The sequence below is a fragment of the Chionomys nivalis genome, chromosome 3, assembly GCF_950005125.1.
Source record: "Chionomys nivalis chromosome 3, mChiNiv1.1, whole genome shotgun sequence".
Lineage (NCBI taxonomy): Eukaryota > Metazoa > Chordata > Mammalia > Rodentia > Cricetidae > Chionomys > Chionomys nivalis.
Genome location: NC_080088.1, coordinates 74,594,665 through 74,609,604, shown reverse-complemented (window position 1 = coordinate 74,609,604; position 14,940 = coordinate 74,594,665). Strand labels below are relative to the sequence as shown.

General features: G+C 39.4%; 1 gene segment (V, D, J or C); it reads left to right on the top strand.

The window, feature by feature from the left end:
- Nucleotides 1–2,763: 2,763 nt before the first annotated feature.
- Nucleotides 2,764–14,940, top strand: part of LOC130871086 (immunoglobulin lambda variable 5-37-like) — a 65,926-nt gene continuing 53,749 nt past the window's right edge. Inside the window, 2 exon segments of the V gene segment in view lie at nucleotides 2,764–2,841; nucleotides 2,958–3,275. Coding sequence covers nucleotides 2,796–2,841; nucleotides 2,958–3,275 — 364 coding nt within the window.

Genomic DNA, 14,940 nt, shown 5'->3' with positions numbered 1-14,940 from the left:
GGGTTTAAAATGATTGTACATCTAGATGCTGATATATTATCTTGTCTCTGTTGCATAGGCTTTTTATTTCTTAGTTTCTGTTGCCCTCATAGGATATTTGGAGGGTTTGTGGTTTCTTATAGGCACTGTTCTGAATCTCTGCCAGGTGAGGTCGCTGGTTCCTAGATAGAAATTATTTGTGTATTGGGAGCTTGAAGGAAAGAATTTGATGGACTGGGTTAGTAAGGGGCTGAAGAGCACATAGGGAGAGAGGAAAGCTGGGTCTGCCAGCTGGATCTGTGGAGTACCCAGGAAATGGAGGAAGAAGGTAAAGGCACCTCCCTCCCCAGCAGGTAGCCTGATAAATTCGCTGGACATTAGACTAGGTATTTGGAAATGAGGGAGAGGAAGGAAACTAAAGATTGCTTACTTGTTTCCCTGGCCAGCATGGCCAATAGGCTTGTAGTGACTACACTGTCTCTAGTGTAGGTGGTTGAAACAAAGGGATGGGATTAGAAGTAGGCTGCAAGAGAAGACTGAATTATTTTTAAAAATAATTGGGACAGGAAAAAGAAGAGGAGGATAAGACTGAGGGATTAGAATTGGATAATGGGAGGGAGATGAAGTTCACTCACCTGCTTCCCTGCTCAGCCTGGCAAGTATGTGTCCACGTAGAGAGCATCTCTGGTATTGATATATAAGACACAGTGATAGGATATGGGGAGAATGAGATTGTAGGAGAAGAATGACTGATGGTTTTTGGAATTTCTACATCCACTTAATAAATATGTAGATACTAGAAGTGTGCAGGAAATTAAAAATGAGTGTCTGATCATGTATGGGACTGACTGCACTTTATTCTGGCACATACAGAACATTGGAAGTTCAGAGGTATAAACTGAGACTCACTGTTGGAAGGGCTGCTGCAATTTTGTAATCTCCAAAGGTGGAGATTATAGTGCAATAAATTCACATGGCATAAATTGGAATATATTTCCTTAATAATCAGTGATGTATGGAATAAAAATATTTATCCTCACGTTAAATCTCATACCAATGAAGTAATCTGGTATTTGCCATTATTCTGTGGGTGAGATAATATTTAATTATTTCTGCATATCTTTGTATCACTGTCAAAGATTTTTTTTCCAGATAGGACAACCTTTATACCAGATCAAATGATTTCCATTTCAGATTTAGAGATCTGATTCTGGGTATGTGTGTTCAGAAAGTGATCTGCTGAGTAGTAGAAATCCATCTAGATTCTGAAATCTCTGGACTTTGGTAACTTTGGATCCTTTGATTAATAGGGGGCGCTGTGGGACTCTGGTATGACGCCACTTCCACTCCCTCAATGAAGCTAGCATTAGCACTCACCCTGTGCTCACTGAGAAGACTCAACAGTGTAGTACTTCTGTCCTGGCAGAGCTCAGGAGGAAAGGGGCTCAGTCTTAGGTAGCAATTCCTCCCAGGGCTCTCTGACTACTGAAAGCCTACCTATCTTTGCCTCAGTTTGTCATGTGAGCTTAGCTCCAGAAACCTGGCTCCCAAAGAAAAGTCTTGGCAGCATTTGTGGAAACACATCTGAAGGAAGAGCCACTTCTCTACAGAGGTGGGAATGGAGACCTGGGAAAACCTAACTGTCTGTGGAGATCAATCTATATCCACATATTTTCTCTTGAACTGTTTCTTTTTCACTGCAGGGCAGTGACAGGCCTAAGAGCTCTGCTGTCACCCTGGCCATATCTGTGTCTTAAGCACAGGTCACTACTACACTTTACCACAGCACCTCACCTACCATCTGTTAGTCTATTATTGCAAGGAACCTTTCCTAGTCCATCATCTTGCCTCTACATCTCTATTAACTTTGCTGACTTACCTGAACCTTCATCATGAAAATCAGTTCTGGTGTCTATACCAAACAATGATACAAAAAAGTCAGATATCCATCCATCATATCTTCTTGCCCATCACTCTGAGTAATCTAAGAACCAGTCCTGTAAAAAATTATAAATTTCTTATCAAATTTTGTAAAACAAACCTTATCTTTCCTTCATCTCCCAGCACTACAGAACATTTGATTTCTCGATCCATTGATGTCCCTTTCTAAATGCCCACTTGTCGTCAAGTTTTAGAAGTGTTAGCCCAGCCAGATATAAGTCACTTCATTTCATTGTTTAAATAATGACAATAATAAAAATGCAACCCAGTGAATTCCTCTCCTCTCTTTAGCTCCTGGGTGTGTGTATGTTGGCAAGTTCTTCTGTGTTGACTGCCTGTGTGCTGTACCTGCCTGTCTACACTCATCAGAGAAATGTATCAGTAATGGCTTCACTAGAACCCATTGTTGTGCCCCCTGTAGTTTTCCTTTCATGTGCCTGAAACATAATGTGAATAAAACAGCAGAACTGATAAAGTGAACAATTGTGAAATTGGTGGTTGCTCTGGAACCTAAAGGTGTGGACTGAGTCTCTCTCTGCAGTTTCTGCAGGGCATGTGCCCTAGCAGACATGGGGCCCAATGACTAAGTCCTCTACTTTTTGTGAGGAATCAGCAAGTGTCCTGCTGTGGATCTGAAAGATGTCCTTGCACACAGTCCTGAGTGTGGTAACACATGCAGGTTACCACCTGCTTTATATTCCATGGGGCAATGTAATTCACTTCACCTGGCTTGCTGTGAATTACCCACTAGGAGGAGTTAATGACAACTCATTTGCATGACTAGATGCTCTTCTTCTGTGAGATCCCTGGCAATGAGATAATGAGACAGCCCAGACAGAAGACCCTGGTCTAAGAAGAATCTGTGCTTGCCTATCATGGCTTGGACACCTCTGATCTTCATTCTTCTATCTTACTGTACAGGTAGGGGCAGGGCTTATTCGTACTTGGGAGAACTCCTTCACTCGATCCATTCTGTTTCAGATCCACAAGAATTTGCTCATCAACTCCACTGTTCACTGTGGTGTCTTTTTTTGCAGGTTCTTTTTCTGAATCTATACTGACACAGCCACCCTCCATCTCTGAGCCTCTTGGATCAACAGTCAGGCTTACTTGCTCCTTGAAGAGTGGCATCAAGGTTGGCAGTTACACAATTTACTGGTACCAGCAGATGCAGGGGAGCCCTCCTCGGTTTTTACTGTACTACTACTCAGACTCAAACAAGAACCTCGGGCCTGGAGTCACGAACAGAGTCTCTGGATCCAAAGATACCTCCAAGAATGCTGCAGAGTTGCACATTTCTCAGCTACAAGAAGAGGATGAGGCTGACTATTACTGTGCCATTTGGCAAAGTAATGAATCTCACAGTAATACAAGCAAATGGGGAAGTAGGCATAAATCTTAGCCTGTGATAAAAAAATTACTTCTGCTTTTTTGAACCTTGTAATATATGTACACCTTTAAATTAAAAGATAAGGAAAAAGTTTATTCAGAAATTTTATTCCATTTTTTAAGACAAATGCCTGAACTATTAATTCAAGTAGTGTCATACATAATTTTATTATTTGGGAATGGGCAGCAAGGAAATGAACAAGCATTCACTGGTTACAAATGGTGCCAGTGTGGGGCAGCTATATCTGCATGAAAACTAAGAAAGTTTGGGAAGGAATTCTAGACACAAAAGACCAGACTCAAGCACAGCTTCTTGGTAGCCGCATGTTTTCAGATAGGCTCTCTTTGGAGGCAGTGAGCAGACATGTGACTCCTTAAAGAGAAGGCTTCCTAACTCACCATTAGCAGCAAAAACTGTGTGGCTTCTTTAAGAGATTGTTTCCTGGTTCATGCTGGGAGAGCAAACTCTGGCTCTTTATGGAGGTCTTGTACTTAAGTGGGGTTTATGAGCATTGTGTTACAAATTGCTTAATGGAGACATAGACCTACTGTGTCCCTGGAGCTGGAGCAGTGTACATGGCTCAGAGAGGTTGTGAACATGCCTCTGCCATGCTGGACTGAGTGAAGAAAGCAGGCAAGACCATGGAGTTGGTCCTAGTCTACCCTCTTAGCAATTAAAAAAAAAGTGCTCCTGGTCAGAAAAGGATTTCAGATACATGATAGGGCAGATTCAGACATCAAAAACCTCTAAACCAGATACAATGTGTTTAGAAAATGTATGTAAATGGGAAGTGGAAGAAAAAGATCTCATGTGTAAATTGGGAGTTTGGTTATTATGGGAGAAGGTAAAAGGGGAGGGGAGAAGAATGAAGGGGAGGCAGAAAAGATATATAGCTCAATAAAAACAATTAAAAATGTATGTAGGCTTGGGATAGAGAGGATAAAATATAGACAGTTATAAAAAGAAATAAATGGTATCAAAAGTAAAGTATTTAAAGAGACAGTAAAAGTAATATAAAAGAATACAGGCAGTCATAGATTAAAGGAGCAAAGAAAAATAAACCACATAAAGATAGAACATACACAGAGAGTTTGGATTATGTATATTATTGTGTTTTCTTTCAATATTTTGAGAGCAGAGAGACATTTGATTCTGGGGGCTGATGAGTTAAACCAACATATAAGTGCTTTGACTTCAAAATTTGAGTCTAAGGATATGTTGCTCTGGAAAAGAGGTTCTGTTTTTGTTTCCACAGAAGATGAGAACCTGTGGATTCCTTCCAGGCTAATGTGGTTTTATGGAATAAGACCTCTTGAAAGGTCTCTGAAAACCCTAAAAATACTTTGCTCAGTAAACAACAGGAAACAGTTTTGATAAAACTATGTCTAAATTCCCAAAAGGATTGTTTATAAATGTTTTTTTTCATTTAAAGGATGTTGATTCTAAATTATTAATGACCACAATCAAGGTCTTTTTTAAGAAAAAAAGGGATATGATATAGTGGTGAATACTTTGCATTGGTTCAAATCTTGGTCTTTTGATACAAATTTAAGGTTGACTTTGTTATACTGTGTATATATATTTCTTTTCTTGTTAAGGTATTATGTTTATACATCTAATTAAAAATGTAATATATAATCAAAATTACAGATTAATAGATAGTCATTTATAACAGTCAAACTTGTAGTCAGTTAGGTAGTCAGTTAGATAGTCTTCAAGACTTCAAAGACCTACAGAATATAGAATTTAACAACTTTTAAGGACTTAGACTTCTTTTGACAGTGAGACATGTCTGCTTCTGGCAGCACCAATTACTTCAGAGAGGCTGGAAGGCATTGAAGAAACTCGTTATGGAATTTGCCTTCAATGTGACAAGGCAAGCCATTTTATCAAGAAACTGCTCCTGCCTGGGCTGCTTAAAGGTATGCTGTATGAAGTGGACATGGAAGATTGACAGAAAAGTCACTACTAAACCTTCTAAAAGATAAGATGGTCCTTCAGGGTTTCTACTTCACAGAAAAAAACAAAAGAAAAAAAAAGTCAGACATTCTGCCGGACACTGAAGAAAGCAACTGATGAACTTAGCAATTATAATATGGAACAGATCTTCAAATTTCCTGCTTTGTAGAAAAGTCTGCCATATATTATGGTTTATAGGCTGATGATGGATGCTCCACTGTTATAGACAAACTTTAAGTGACTGTTGAGGCAACAAGATGTCTCTGTGAATTCTAGAGTTTTTGAAGTTGCTTATAATGCACTTCCTGTTTTCTTAAGTAATATAATATCCTTCTGTGATCTTTGAAGAGTTGAAGATAGATAGTTATAGTTTTCCTTAGTTATTATAAAAGAGCAAATAGTTATAAAATGTTGGACTCACTAAGATAGGATAGATGATAGAGTATTTTCCTTAATTTGTCAAATGTAAATGAACTAATATTCTTGCTTAATAACTGGTTTGTATATGTAATTTTACTATGTTAAAGTTAAAATTTTTCTTTTTAATTAGACAGAAAAAGAGAGATGATGTGGGATATCCATCTGCATATGTATTGCTTTTATTGGCTAATGAATAAAGCTGTTTCAGCCAATGACTTAGCAGAATAAAGCCATGCATGAAAACTGAACAGAGATATAGAGGGAATAGGTGGAGTCAAGGAAAGGCCATGTAGCTACCAAAGGAGAACGACACACCAGAATTTTACTGGTAAGTCCATAGCCTTGTGGTAATGCGCAGATTAATAGAAATGGGTTAATTCAAGGTATAAAAGCTAGCTAGAAAAACTCCTGAGCAATTGGCCAAGCATTTTTGTAATTAATATAGTTTCTGTGTGATTATTTTGATATGGGCAGCTGAGAAATGAATGAGCAGTTTCTGTTTACAAAAAAGTACTCCTCAAGGTTTGATGTGAATGGCTGCGTACTTTCTCATGTGTCTGTTGCACAGAGTGCAGACTGTTTGGAGATGTCATAAAATCTTAGTGCTTTGGAAAGCAACAGGAAGAATTTGATAACTTTGTGCCGAAAGGTCTCGCCAAATCCATGTATTCAACTGCTTCACTCTTATCTTCCCTAAGTCATCTTCATGAGTTCCTCTAGCTGCCATGCCTTCTCTGCCCTTTGAAATCATGGCAGAAGGGATACTCTTTGTCCCTTAAGCTTCATCTTGTTAAAAATTTGTTCACTGCCATGATACTAGTAATGCAGTACCTGGGATTAGACAGAGAAACTACATTGTGTTACTCCCTGCTGTTACTGTCCAACCTTGGCAGTGACATCACTTGACCTTTGTGTGAAGTGACAGAAATCTGTTCATTGAAGACATTGCAGTGTGTCGGGGTTCATCTTGAAGTGGCAGAGAAACTTGTGTTGGATGAAGAGCAGTTGGTCTCCAGCATTGGTCCTGATACACTTGGGATTTCCTAGACTGATGGACCTTGGGATTGGGAGTTTTCTTTTCTGTTGTTATTGTTTTCATATTCTGTGTTTTCTTTTGATTCATGAACTCCCTAATTGTGTTTGAGGCCTTGATTTTTGTTTTTGTTCATATTTTAAATTTGTTCTTTTTCAATAATTTTGCTTTCCTATTTGTGCTCTGATTTCTCTTTTGAACTTGAAACTTTAGTGTAAAGTAAGGAAATTCCCCGTGACACAGGTATACATGCATATATATGATGTGGACTTCAGTCATTTTCATGTGCTCTGTTACATTGCAGCAACATTTGCCATGTGCTTTTACAATTCTTCCTTTTTGAATAAGATGTCATTGACCAATCCAAGAAATCACATTTCACATGTACGTGTGGATGTTCTTTTAGGATATGAGCACATACATTTTGAGTGTGCGTGCGTGTGTGTGTGTGTGTTTATTGATGTTGTCATTGTTATCGTTTTGACATCTGGATAATACTGATTTGTAAACTATTTTGGAACAATCTTTTTTTTTTTTTTTTTTTTTTTTTTTTTTTTTTTTTTTTTTGTCCATTTGGTGAAGCAGCTTGAGAATCTGTGACATTCATTGTGTTTTATGGCCAGTTGGTAAGATCCAGTATATACAATCTGTTGGTCTTAAGATTTCCTTGTTGGAGGAATCATGTTTTTAGGGATATTTATTAGTTCTGTTCATATCTATGACAGAATTAGACTGGAAAGGTTGGAAGAGTTAGATCATCAAAGGTTGGCTATCAGAGTTTAAGATTTATTTTGTAAATTTACCAGTTTCTAAGAAGTTCAGAAATATGAGGTGACTCAAAAGTCAGGTCTAAGAACATATGTTAGATGTTGCCATCTGCATCCATTTCTCTAGTATGGCCAATGAGGCAAATTAAACAGTTGTATGCCTTGTCAAAATGTTTAAACTCTTTGTTCTTAGATTTGTAACTTGCTGTTTTTCTATTTTTTTCCAGGAAGTTGCTTAGTCATAGAGCCCTTTCATGTCAGGAGCCGTGTCCCCCCAAAATTTACAGGAAGCACCGCCGTGAGGAGTTTTTACAGAGGGCTTCACTTTCCAATTGTATTGAGAATAGTCTTATTGAGCAAGCCTATCTCACACCCTATCTCACACCCAAATTAACTGTTAATAGAGAGTTATCTCTTAGCAGAACCTGCCTTACATTCCAAACTATCTAGGCAACTAGGTGTGTCACCTTGTGACTTCCCGACCAAGGAATCGTGACCCGACCCATCGTAACCTCTCAGACCCTGTGGACCACGTGGCAAGACCCCATGCCCCAGCCCCCCAAGCTCCCCATCCAGGGGCTATATAAGCTGTAACCATGACCCTAATAAACGGAGGCTTTGACAACATAAGCATAGCCTCCTTTCTCTCATCAGCCCTTGCCTTTTAGGTGGTGCCTCTCCGTGACCCTGGAATAACTGGCCAGCCAGGCGGGTTACAAACCCTAGACAGAGTAACCCGTCGAGGCGGCGACAGTGGCGCCCGAACCAGGGACTCGGAGCACGGTTAACTTCCCGGACGACGACGCGCAGTCCCGGGACAACAAGAAAAAGAAGATTCTGCAGCTGTAGAACTCGGACAGATCTGCAGGAGAAGGTAGGCGCAGGTTCGCTGTCGTCCCACAAGACATGGGCCATTCGCTTTCAAAGGAAGAGAAATTCATAAAGGAATTTAAACCATCACTCAGGGTGAGAGGAGTAAGAGTAAAAAAAAGAGATTTAGTTGCATTTTTTTGTTTTATAGATAAAATATGCCCCTGGTTAGTTTTAACAGGCCCAGAAATACACCCTATTCTCCGCGTCTTCCTTAGTTTCCAAAAAGGACTCCGCAGCCACCGCCCTGTGCTCTGACTGCTCCCGATAGCATGCCTTTGATTCAGAAATTATTTGACACAAAGCCGCCCTTAAGGCCCAAATAGGAGGTCTCAAACAAGTTTTTGCATTGCAGCATGAAGTTCTAGACCTCTCCTCTCAGATTCGGGACTTAAAATTCACTATGGAAAAAGGCAGGATTTTAGACAAATGGGCAAACGGAGCTAGACAAGCGAAAGCTGCTGAGCTCCACCCTGATTCCACAGAAGACCCCCTAGGGCTAGAGAGCCTGTGTCTTAGCCTCCTACCATGTGGAGCTGAGGCAGCCAGACAGGTTGGTTGTAAGGAGGTCTGGACTCAGAAAGTTACAGCTTCAGGACAATAAAAGGAGATAAATGTGCTTCTTTTCCATTCTAAAATCTTAATTCTTGGTCAAAAATCTTTAGTTTGTAGGCATATAAATTTATATCTAAGGTAGATGAATTTTAGTACTGTGGTTCTGTAAAAAAGTTTTAAAATCAAAGACTGTGATACATTCAGAGGATTTTTAAAAATTGTTTAGGATATCCTGAATTTTTATTTCTTTCTTATAAAGTTGAGGATTGTTCTTTCTAGTTCTGTGAAAAGTGTTGCTATAATTTTAATGTGCATTTATAGTAAATCTATATGTGAGTTTTGTGAGGAATGTTGCTATAATTTTTAATGAACATTTACACTGAATCTGTAGACTGCTTTCAGTGAAATTGTCATTTTTGCTATGTTTCTTCTACTTTCCCAAGAAAGTAGGAGATCTTTATTTTCTAATGTCTTAAATTTTTTCTTAAAAGAGTTAAAGTTCTTATCATACAAGTTTTTTCATTTGTACGCCCACTCTTGGGTGGGAGTTGTATTGTCTCAGCTTGTGTTCCTTTTCTGCTGCCAGGTGTTGCTTGAGGGTAAACTGCTGAGACTCAGGTCTCAGGCCTCTCACTAAATTTATTGAGGGCCAGAGTTATACTCTAACAAGTGATAATGGTTAAAAATAAAATAAAATAAAATAAAATAAAAAAAACATTTTTGCCTTCACAAGCAGAGGTAACAGGACCCAAAACTTCTGTCCTGCTTGCTTGGAGTTACTCCAAGATATTTTGTGGTATTCATGGATATTTAAAAGGATGATGTCTCATTTATCCTAGGTGTAAAAGAGATACACTTGGGTTATTTTTAGATTCTGGCTATGATAAAGTAGTTCTGCTATAAACATAGCTGAGCACATGTTTTTATGGTCAAAAAAAAACTTTTGTATTTAGGCCCAACAGGGGTATTGATAAGTTTTAAGGTAGATAATTGCCTAATTTTAAAAAATGGCCATAATGAGGGACTCCCAATGCTGGGGAGACTCTCACTCAGGTCTCGGGAGGGCACGGCCCCCCCAGTGACTTGCAGGAGACCGTCCTTGCTGCAATCGCACGAGGCTTTGGTTAAGGAGATGGTATGGGGGCCCGATACACTGGGGATGAAGCTCATGACCCACGTGGGGGAAGAGTTTGGCCTCTAGTGACCTGTAGAGGAAATTTTTGGAAAAGAGACCACAGCCCTATGGTCCAGAGGGTCATAAAAATTCCAAAAATCCAATGATGGTCGCAGGGGGACAGCTCCCTGCCTCTCGGGACCACTCCCAGGTTCCTAGAGCAGTGTGATGATAATCACAGGGGAAAAACTCCCTGTTTCGGGATTGTTATCAGGATTGCAGTCTGTCTTTGTTTTCAGCTGGTTCCTAGGGCAGGGTCGCTGAACAGGCTGGCCCTGGATTTTTGATTCTTTTCTTCCTGCTGGGGAAGTCTGGATTTATCCAGGTCTTTCAATACTGTGTATGATCCAAAAGTGACTGTCAGTTTACACTTCCAATGCCAGTGTGCACTTCCAGCAATGAAGTTTTTTCTTTACCCACATTTTCTTAAACATAAATTGTTAGCAATAATTTTTAATCTTGGTCATTTTTACAAGGATAAAATGAAATTTCAGAGTTTTAATTTACACTTCTCTGATGGCTAAAGGATATTATGTTTAAACATTTTTTTAAACTGTCTCTCAGTCATTTTTAAGTTCGTCTGTTGAGAGTTTTCAGTTTAGGTCTGTAACAAATATTTTTATTGGATTAAATTTTTAATAACTAATTTTCTAAGTTCTTCATATATTTTTAAAATGGGTTTATGATAAGTAAGGATCTTTTCCCACTCTGTAGTCTTGTTATACAAAAGTTTCTCAATTCAGGAGATAGAATTTATGGTTTCTCCAAATGTTTGTGCCACTGAGGCTGTGTTTAAGATGTGGCAAAGTATACTTCAAAAATTTTTTCTCTGTGAGGTTCAACAAAATTTTTATATGCTGAGGCCTTTGGCTCATTTAAACTTAAGTTTTGTACATGGAGATGGATATGGATTTATTTTTATTCTTCTACATGGTGGTGTCTAATGAGGCCAACCTCATTAGTTAAAATACTTCCTTTTTTCATTTTCCTATCTGCGGGACAGACTTGAAACTTAAGAGAATAGCTTATAAGCTTTTAGATATTCAATGGTTAAAGCTCTAGTTATAATATTCTTATAGGAGACCTTGAGCTGCTAGGTAAAATTCTTACAAAAAACAGTTTCCAATAGAGAGCTTAGAAAGCTGCCAAACAGATAATCAAGCAGGTAAAATATAAATCAACAGGTACAGTATATTAATTATAATACAGCTATGGCAAGTGTGTATATTAAATATAAAACTTGTTCTACAACAGTTTTATAAAAAAATGCTGTTTGTGCCTAAACTTTCCCAGTTTTGCCAGTTAAGATATTAAACTCTTAATTTAAAACAGTAGCCTGTCTAGTACAAAAGGGCAGGATAAAATCTGGGAGATGGTTTAACAGAATATTGACTATGATCAATGTTTCTTATACTAAACAATAGATTCATTGATAATTTTAAGATTGATTCTTGGACAATTGCCTTTGCTCAATTCAAAGGCCAAAACAAAAATCTTTTCCCAGATGATCATTGCTACAATTCACACACCTGTATTTTGCTAATGTTATAGCTAAAAATTCCTTAAAGGATTTTATGCTAAATTTTACAAATGGCTCTTCCAAGGAAGAACTGCACATATGGCTAATAATTAATAAAAAGAAATTATGGAACGTACCAAGGCTCCTTGAAAGCAACTTATAACAGTTGCACACAGCAACTTATAACAGTTGCACACAGATCCTGATGAAAACGGATCTAGCATGATGACACCAAGCTAACCTTTACTAAGGCAAGGTAAAAAGGCCCTTGCAATGCATTATAAAAAAACCCGACCTATATATATTTGGGGTCGAGGAGATGTTTATGCTTTTTTCACAGAAAAAAAATATAAAAGCTAAACCCGATGTCGTGGCTGCAGACACCCCACAGAGGAGTTCCAGAGACATTGGAGAGGAATCCTTGATCCAGTCTTCTCTGCCCCCAAGGAGGAGTGCCTGATAACAAAACCTGCTATGCCACTCTGCAGGACATCATGCTGCCTTTAGAGAGTCCAGGGAGACTGCTGAGATAATTGCCAGGATGTGCTTCAGATAGCTGACTACAGCTCACCTCACCCAGGAAGCCCACCTGCCCTGAAGCACAAATGTTGAGCTGCTTCTGCAGTCTGCATTCTGTTTGCTTTACAGCTGAGGTGTAGACTAAACATCTGACTGTTTTAAACTTTGGGACACAAAAACTCATTTTAATTAAAATATTAACCCCTCTTTACTTAAGAAGGGGGAAGATTGGGGTTTTGACTGTTGCTCAGAGACTGGAACTGGTGGTATTTGATAACAAAAATGTCTGTCAATGTATGTATTCTTACTGGAATTGACCTAATGATATTTGTAACTGCTTATAGATGTTGGGAAAAGTTTGACACATGCTGTAAAATGTTCAAGTTTAATGCATATGTTAAAAATTTTAGATTTTGATCCCTTTACACTGCCCTAATTTTTGGCAGGCAGCACTCGTAATCTTATTGTGGAGTAGGCATTTAGGAAGGAGGATATACCTTAGGCCAGACAAATGGTGAATACTGGGTTTGGAAAACGCCCTTTCTTCTGGTCTGGAGGATGGAGCTATTGGTGCCAAAAGTTATATCATTATATCTTTTATTTGAGGAGCTCCTCACAGTCTTTTCATTAATGATAGATACAGGGGCCCAATGACGGGAGTTAGTGTGGACCCTCGCCTGAACAGCACACCATACAGAGGTTGTAAAAACCGGCTCAACATGGCATGGTGCCAGGCACGAGGATTACCCTCCACATGGCCTAAGACAGGGTGCCCTGTGGTCAAAGATCTGCTTACTTTAGGTCTTGCTAGATACCTTTTATTTGAGGAGCTCCAGGGACGGGCAACTTATGGCAGGACATCCCCCAACCTAAGACAGGGTCCTGGGAACCCGAGGACGGGTAAGGGGGAAAAAGACCTGGTCCCCACTCAACCTAAGACTCATAAGGCACCCCTCTGTTCCCAGGAGAGGTAAATTGCTCGACCAATCCGGGAGAAGGGTCCCTCCTTGTCCCAGTCCCTTCTCATTTAGACCTGACACCGGGGTTAGACTCTGACCTGGTGCCCTCCACTTGATAGATGCCTGCTTTTATAAAAGGAAGGGGGATATGTCAGGAGCCATGTCCCCCCAAAATTTACAGGAAGCACCGCCGTGAGGAGTTTTTACAGAGGGCTTCACTTTCCAATTGTATTGAGAATAGTCTTATTGAGCAAGCCTATCTCACACCCTATCTCACACCCAAATTAACTGTTAATAGAGAGTTATCTCTTAGCAGAACCTGCCTTACATTCCAAACTATCTAGGCAACTAGGTGTGTCACCTTGTGACTTCCCGACCAAGGAATCGTGACCCGACCCATCGTAACCTCTCAGACCCTGTGGACCACGTGGCAAGACCCCATGCCCCAGCCCCCCAAGCTCCCCATCCAGGGGCTATATAAGCTGTAACCATGACCCTAATAAACGGAGGCTTTGACAACATAAGCATAGCCTCCTTTCTCTCATCAGCCCTTGCCTTTTAGGTGGTGCCTCTCCGTGACCCTGGAATAACTGGCCAGCCAGGCGGGTTACAAACCCTAGACAGAGTAACCCGTCGAGGCGGCGACACTTTCATTGATCTGTCTGTGGAGAAATCAGAAAGTCACCATATTTTTATTTGTTTTATGTACAAAACTTTGTGCAAGATTATGTTTATATAAACTATACTTGGAGAGTAAACTCTAGGGAAACATGACGATATACCTATAATTTATAAGCATTATAAATTATTAAATGTTCAGAAAAAAAAGATTTCCTTGTTGGGAGAGACTGTATTATTCTTTCAATATTGTACATTTATCAATCTCTTTACATGTTTTGTAAATTCCTGAATTTATCATCACGCATAGGATATAGAAGCAGGAAGGCAGCAGGTAGTTATGTTTGCTAACCTCTTATATCAATATTGGTGTCTATTTTGTGAATTGAGCAACCTGTTTGAGGAATGTCAGAACTCTGGAGTACAAGGTTGCCTTGAAGCCCTAGGGTTCCCAGAGATCATACTCATCTCTTTAATGTGTCACATTTCAATAATTTGTGCCTTTACTTTGGGTGACTCATGTCAAGGGCTTGTCAGATTTGTTCATCCTTTGTTGTGATGTGAGAGTAACCGGTCCCCATGAGCTCACAGGGAATGGCACTATCGGGAGATGTGGCTTTGTTGGACTTGGTGTGACATCCTTGCAGTGAGTGTGACATTGAGACCATTTCCTATTGCCTGCAAGATATAGGACTCTCATATGCTTTTCTAGTACCCTGTCTACCTGCAAACTGCCGTGCTCCCTGTCATGATGATAATGAACTCAGCCTTTGAACTGTAAGCCACTATCACAATTAAATGTTTTACTTTATAAGAGTTACCATGGTCATGGTATTGCTTCATAGAAATTAAAACCATGAAACAGACCAGCTGTTTGTTTCTTTGAACTCTGTTCAACTTTTATGTGTCCAGTTATTTCCAGCTATGATCTTTCTTATGTTTTCTTATAAGTGATTTAGAGTTAGGTTGCTTCTTTGCATCTGACCCCAAGATGCATCATTATGATGCTTGAGAGATCTTTGATTTTCATGATGTAAAAATTGATAGCCATAATCTTGTCTCCTATATCTGCTTTTTTGTTTATTTTACTTCTAACGTGTTGTAGTGGTACCATTCTCCACCTGAAAAATTAGAAGACATGGAGGAGAAATTTTCATACATGGATCTCAGTGATGCAAACTTACCACTGGCAATCAGACTAACAGATTCAAGGTGGTCCGTATTCACCCTAGTGAAC